A 7,811-nucleotide genomic window follows, 5' to 3' on the forward strand; every position below is an offset into this window, starting at 1 on the left:
GAATATTCAAAAGTTCATCGTATTTTAAAATGTATTAAATATATATTATAATATAATTCATATAACTCCAAGATGAACGCGTGAATATCCCCTCTCTAAGTTATAACCCCCGTTTAAAAAATCTCGATAAAAATGCAAAATAAAAGTTTCAAAATTGAATTTATTAGTAATTAATTCAAATTTAGTAAGAAACTAGGTTTTATAAAAATCTAAAAATAATTAATTTTTCTACAAATTCACAGACCTACTGATTAAGTAGACGATTATTATAACTTAAGGCATTCGGCTGTTTTAATCGTCAAAACAAATAGTTTTGTCGTGAAGCAGCTGATATAACGGCGATTAGTTGAAGTCGAACGGGAGAATACAATTAATGTGTAATAATCTTTTACCTACTTACTTGTTAGCACGACGTGGTCAGACTGTTGTTTGTTTATTTGGAACACATTAGTTGTGTAACTGTCGAGATCGTCTTACCGTGTAATGACTATTCTATCTATTTGTACATGTTTTTCTCGTCTTCGTAAAACCATAAACGACGCCGAGAAAAGAGTAGAATTATTGTTTTTTCATTGGCCGTCTCGCATTATTGTGAATAATAATATATTATTATTATTATTGGTATACTCATTGTCCCTTTACCGAGCGTGGTAGGTGGTTTGGGAATTTTAAATGCTTTGAATGGTGTATTATTGTCATGGGTATTATATATGTATAATACGTTTTTACCATCTCAAGCGAATCGATTACCAGATCCGTTTGACACATCTCTTTGGTTCGGCGAGAGTTATTATTTATAATTCGTCGGCGGTCATCAATTTCATCGAGTGCTATCCATTGGGGAATACACCACAATATAGGTATATTTATACCTTATATATATTGTAGGAGCTCTTATATCTGTGCTGAAATAAACCGCGAATAGAAGAAAACGATAGAATAAGAAACTTTTCGTAGTATCAGTGATCGCCCATCGGCGTGAGTATTAGTATAGGTATGTATATATCTATTACGACACACTAAAATGTTCGTAATTAATACGATCTGGTGCTTTTTGGTATTGCGACGTAAGCCTCCATCAGCCACCCGCTGTTCATTACACTATAATATTATATAACTGCAAATGCTTACGCACCATATTATTTTATAGTATTAGATTTATTTAGGATTTTCCACGTGCAAACGAAATACGGCGAACGAAAGAGTTGTCACTCGCGCCGAACACGCCTCGTTATAATATAATAATATATTATGTAAAACATTTTTGATTGGGTATCATCATTTTAATGACAGTTGTTCAGATCCAAACATTTGGTTATTCATATACCCAATTTAAAAGTAAAACGTTGTCGATCCATTTCATTTTTAAGGTATAAATTGTTTATAAATTCAAATGTAATTGAAACAATCGGTGAATACATAATTAATAAGAAAATACGCATAGCACAATACACCAAATAAATTTAATTATAATATCCAATGTACATCATTTTTTTTATGTGTTAAATGAGAGTAATAATCGAATATTGTTTTATGATAAAATAAATATGTGTAGGTAAAATTGTATCTATTTATATAGCTTAAGCTACTGTCTACACTTTTCAGGTAAAAATAACGTATTGTAAAAATATAGACAATAAAGCGAATTAAGATTAATTAACAAATCAACTAAGACTAGTAATGACTAATGATATTTTTGTTCCATATAAATTGTACAATATAATAATATATATTAGTTTATTATTTATTTATTATTTATTATTTAGCAAAGAATTTAAGCACGCTAAACATTCCTATTAAAAATTGTATTAGCATATCTTATTTAATCATAATAATATAATCCCTTTTTTAACTTTAATAACTATATATTTATCAATAAGATATATTTAAATTAAATTTGACACGTGTAATCAATATGTTTATGTACATAATGATTAATGAGTAACGTTATCATTAAAGAATTATAAATATTGTCAAAAAATAATGTAAATTAAAATTGGTTTAAAACTTATAAACTACAAACTTTTAGATAAAACGTAACGTTTCACAGATATTTTATAATGCAACTTTATCACAAAAATAAAGATACAATATTTTGATGTGCCTGAATGGATTGACATTAAGTATCATATTCAAAATTATTTTTACAACGTGCTAAACTCAATTTCGGGTCTCTGACATAAGACTATTGAAGTTCAAAAATAATAACCACCTTAATGAGCGAGCAAAGCAAACGTGATTCACATAAGTTGAACGTCAACGATCGATAAACGTCCAGATAAGTGATTTAAGATAGGTATAATGTTTTAACATTTCCGTCCCAATACCCGTGAATAACAATGAAACTTTAAATAATATATTATTATAAAACATTGCTACTTTTACGATCCTCTTATTTTGAAAGTCTGAAGAATGACGAAACAATATTTGAACATCTGCGCGTGGATATTAGTTGATTATTTATAGTTTTTTTCTTCTAAACTTACATTTTAAATAGCTTTAAAATGCATTTTATTTCTTATAAAGTTCCATTGCAAGATAATATACAGCTAAACGAATACACGCATACACAAAATACGTATATATAAGTGTATAGTGTGTATATAATATTTAAAAATTAAAACGATTCCAAAATCAATATTTCATTTAAAAAATATTATAAGCCAAAGTAGGGTAACCCTTTTAAGTCCTTTTTTTTTTAAACCAATACGCACAAGCACATATTGAATAACATTATATTTGGAATAATAGTAAGTTGACGCTCTTCGTAACCAACCTAACCTAATTTTCTAAATCATACCAATTTATTATACAGAAGTAAAATACATTCAAATGGGTTTAATAAACAATGCATTACTACGCATTATTTATTATTCCGTTTTGTATAAATTAATGAAATATAACACTGACATTTTTATTTACAAAAATTTGATTTCAAAATAAAAGTTTTGAAACAAAAATCCTCACATAAGGGCCAAGACACACAGCTTGCAGATTTTATTTGAAACCTGATGCAATGGATTTTTTTTTGAAATTGGAAAAAAAAAATACTTTAATCAAGTAGTCACAGAAACTTATTGATATACAATTATAAAATTGTTCACAGAACTAAAAATACATCATTTAAGTAAAATGATTAGAAAAACATAAGCTCAATAAATAATTCAATATAGGTTGTCGAGTGAACAAATACAATTTTCTTATATAAATATTTTGAACTCTAAATAATTATGAAAATTAACTAAAGGTACTAACATCAAATGTTAGATCCAAATTTTCGTTTACCAAATTGCCTATTAAAAATATAACATTTATTTCATAAAAAAAGATTGATATTCTATAAAAATCGATAAAAACACAATCAAGTTAAAAAAATACCACCCATTAGACTTATGCGAGGCCTCAATACAAACATCACAAAAGGAATAACTAAATTCTATGTGATATCGATTATTTCTAAGTATTCATGTAATAGAAGAAAAAAATGCCTTGAATAACAAATAATTAGTAAGCTTAACTTTATAACACATTCATTTTAATCATGCACTTCAATCCCAAAAAAAAGCTTTTGAAAAATCCTAATGGATACGTAGAAGCAAAGTCCAAAGATCATATTAAAAATCTAAAAGACAATATAATACGATAAATCCCAAGTGGTGTAATAATACGCACTTCACAGTCACCACTTATCACGACATAAAGCCGTTTAGAATTTTGAATTATCAGCTGGAAACTATCATAAACTCGTTATCAGAGAACAGGCGATATTATAGAATGAAGAAAACTTGTTAAATCGGGCGTCTCGAATGTCGCCCACACAATAGTTCGTTAAAATCACTTTGTTAATTATGTTACCCACGCGATAATTATTATAATTATATGCAACACCGCTTACGGCGACGTGTCATTGAAATTACGCCATCATCATAAGTGGGAAAGAGGTGGTGTGCATATAATAATAATAGTAATAATAAAAAATGCTGATGAGAGTCGATTTTCAGTTTTTGAGTCTTTGGTAAAATGCCGGAAAGTATATAATTATGTGAAGATGAGTCATCGGATCAGAGTACGGATTTCTAAGCAATAAAAACTAAAGAAAAGCACTTGAAATAAAGCAATATAGCTCTACAAATCTTCCGAGAAAGCTTAAAAAAAAAAAACATTAAATTTGAACCATTATATTATTAAATTATTAAAAAAAAAAAAAAAATGTATTACAATAAAATAGATTTCTATTCATAAGCCTGTTATTTTTCTCCTTCCCCAGTTAATCTGTAAATTAAATGTATTCTGTTTAAGATAATTTATAAAAATAAATTAAACAATAGTCACAAAAAGATTTAAGTACCTTTTTTTAAGTTTTCAAATAATAGTCTTATTCGACGATCGAACAATAAATGTTTATAATTCGAAAATCTATGAATATTATATTTTTTTCGGCAGATACACCACGCAAAAAGACACTTTGCAAGAAGTACAGCATTGAGCCAGCCATTGACACATGAAAAAAATTTCTTCATCAAATTATTTTACAAAATGTCGAAGACGAGCACTGCATTTAATACAATTAATAATTTTGGAATTTCGTAAATTACAGTCAATAAGAATATCGAACTATACGGTGTTACAACGAAAACTAAACTGAGAAAGAGAACAATATCGTGTTTATTGCCGTTTCAAGATAAAATTAATCTATTATATACGATACAAGACAAACTGACTCACGATGAACATTGTCAAAAAAATGTCCGAAATGGCGCCTACTTTTATCGATAAATCTATAAATTAAATCAAATATAACCAGATAAAATTGAATGTACCATGTCCTTGGAACAAATTATATACTTAATACAAAAAACAGCAAAATAAACTTTCGCACATTTGTTTCTAAATTATATAAATCGAATTTATAGTCGACATAGCTTCATTTTAGAGCAATAGAAAAAATAAAGTAAACGCCTTTAAAATCCGTACTCTAAAGATAACTTCACGTTCACGTTTCAATCAGTACTTCCGTAGAATAAATTTTTATTATCATGATTAAAATTATGATGTTGACAATAAAAATGTAAAATGTAATAATAACAAATATCTTGATTTTGGATCCTATAACTATTCCTATTATTATAAATCAATTTTTATCTTATAAGAATTTAGTGATAAGATTAAAAGAAAATGTGTCCTTATATTTTCAAAAAACGCACATGTCATTCTCTCAAAAGTCCAAAACTGTCCATCTCTCTTCTCTCCAATAAGTACTTCGGTCTCGCGTTATATCCATTATTTGTTTATCTATGGGCGCCATAGATCCCAATAAAAAATCGCCTATATAGGTTAGATTAGAAACACTGTCACTGTATTTTATAATCATATGGTTAACGTCGCCACCTGTTTTTATTTAATGATACCTTAAGATGAGTCGATAGAAGATATTTTTGTACGTTGGTTGTTGTCGGTTATATTATGGCCCATTTAAAATATTCCGACGAATAACAATGTATAACACAATACCATAATATAGATAATAATAACGTTTGGTTTAAATTTTTTACATTTTCGTCTACATAACAATAGAAATAGAATAAATAATAAATATATTAATATTTTTCAAATCTTGTTTCGTTCTTCTAAAACTTGTATTCTTATCGTATTTTTTTCTTCTTTTTATGGCATCCTAAAAAATCTTTTCATAACCGTTTGATGCGTACTGGCGCGTCTCAATATTGATTGAATACGTATCAATATCACGGATACTTATAACATTGTATTCTACCTTTGCTTCTTTTACGAGAACTTGATACTCTGATATAGACGCATATAGGGAAGTGCTTAGCATCTATACAGGCTCCAAACGAATAATTTATTTCAATATTTCACCAATCGTTTGGTGAATTGTTGTAGTTTCATTGGTTTGGATAAATATATTTTTTTTTTTTTTTATTAAAAATAGTTCATAATTAAAACAGTACTGTGTGATTGCTGTTTCGTTTTACATTGTAACATTAAACAATTCTGGAAAAAAGGTTCAAAATTGTGTAAATATAAATAATATAAAATTGACAATACTACCCACAAACGAAGATTAGTTCTTTATTATCCGTTTGGATTATGTTTTATTGATTTATTTAATAATACTGTATTTCTATAAAATAAAATAAAACATGAATTTAAAACGTCTCTACTCGAGTCTTTATTATAATATAGTGTTTTAAAATATTTATTGGCTAAAAAGTTTCAAATAAAAAACAAAACCGTAAACGGTGTAAACCAGACAAACTTTATGAGTATGCTCTCATAATAATATTGAAAAAGAGCAGTCTGAGAATAATACTTTGAATACTAACGAATATTTTCGAAAAAACTGTTTATTTAAGAATCATTGATAGCAGGATAATAATTATAAATGTAGAAACACGTTTTTCTGACTAGAGATCAAACTATAATTATTATACTAAACTTATTGACAGTATACGTATAATAGTATAATAATATGCATATTAATCGGGTTTTTATGTTTACAGAAAATGGACCTCAACCGAGACGGGGTGGTGTCATTCGACGAGTTCATGGAAACCTGTAAAAACGACGAGAACATAACCCGTGCAATGATCTCAATGTAGATGAGAGACATCGTAAATATAGATGATCCGTATGATACCGTGGATGTCGTTTGATAATAAAATTATACCCGAAAAACCGATGGGCGACTATACGGTCGGACGACATAAAATCGACAGACATCATCCGAACAGTAGTAATTATAATATATATGGAGTATAATATTTATTTATTTTTTTTTTTTGCTAAAACTTTTTTTTTGACATATTGTACGATTAAATTCATTTTTTATTCTTTTTTTATTTTTTATTTTTTTCCTCAGCGCTATCTGTATAAAAAGATTTATAATTTTCAAACAGACGGAGAAATATAATATAGTGTATTATTTAATATTATTATTATTTCACGTTGGGTCCCATATATGAGACATCAGTCATATAATATAATATCATAATAAATAATAGTCGGTGTATAAAACTTTTTCGAAACAAATTCCGTGCATACAAGTTAGGTGTCAAAATGCCACTCAATGTGATTCCACGTGAAAAGCCATCGTATTCATTTTTTTCTTTTCTCTATTTTTTTTTTCTTTTTAATATACTTCGTCAAAATAATCTAATATAATATAGTAAGTTATATTAAAATAATTGTGTGTACTGTTTAATGTACGTTTTTAACGATACAATATTTATACGTTACTTATACACCGTTCATAGACAAATATCTCGACTCCGGTGGAACAGGGTAATAATAAGAATATACACGATAATGCCGTACATGATGCAGAGAAACTATAGACTAGATGTTATAGTAGATAGATAATATGATGGGTTTATCGAGTAACACACAGAATGATTTACGAAGCATACACTTTCTTGTCTCTTCAATAATGCAATTATTTTAAATATACATTTTTTATATTTTTAAATATACGAGTACATCAAGACCACATTTTAAAATGTTTGAGATTTCTTTTTAGTAATAAAACCTTATGGGATTTCTGTGGAGATACAAACTCTTGTTTTTGAGTTATTTGATATTGTATAATAAGGACAATAAGTCCATGATAATTAATTTGAAAGATATGGTAGTAATGGTAATTTTAATGTTAGGTATAGTCACTAATATTATATTAACCTGTCAATATAAGTATACCTATATACTTTTTAAAAATAGTTCGAATATAATAAATATTAGATCCGATATTTCATCTATTTTATATTTTTGTAAAACCATTTTTAAGGATTATTATC

At 27.3% G+C, this 7,811-nt stretch overlaps 1 protein-coding gene across 2 annotated transcripts in view; it reads left to right on the forward strand.

The window, feature by feature from the left end:
• Positions 1 to 6,855, forward strand: part of LOC132932180 (Kv channel-interacting protein 1-like) — a 131,198-nt gene extending 124,343 nt beyond the window's left edge. For both annotated transcript variants that reach the window (XM_060998427.1, XM_060998426.1), the window contains exon 6: positions 6,522 to 6,855. In XM_060998427.1, coding sequence (XP_060854410.1) covers positions 6,522 to 6,620 — 99 coding nt within the window. In that variant the 3' untranslated portion in view covers positions 6,621 to 6,855. The remainder of the gene's footprint in view (positions 1 to 6,521) is intronic.
• Positions 6,856 to 7,811: the final 956 nt, after the last annotated feature.

Source organism: Rhopalosiphum padi, chromosome 1 (assembly GCF_020882245.1).
Source record: "Rhopalosiphum padi isolate XX-2018 chromosome 1, ASM2088224v1, whole genome shotgun sequence".
NCBI classification, from domain to species: domain Eukaryota; kingdom Metazoa; phylum Arthropoda; class Insecta; order Hemiptera; family Aphididae; genus Rhopalosiphum; species Rhopalosiphum padi.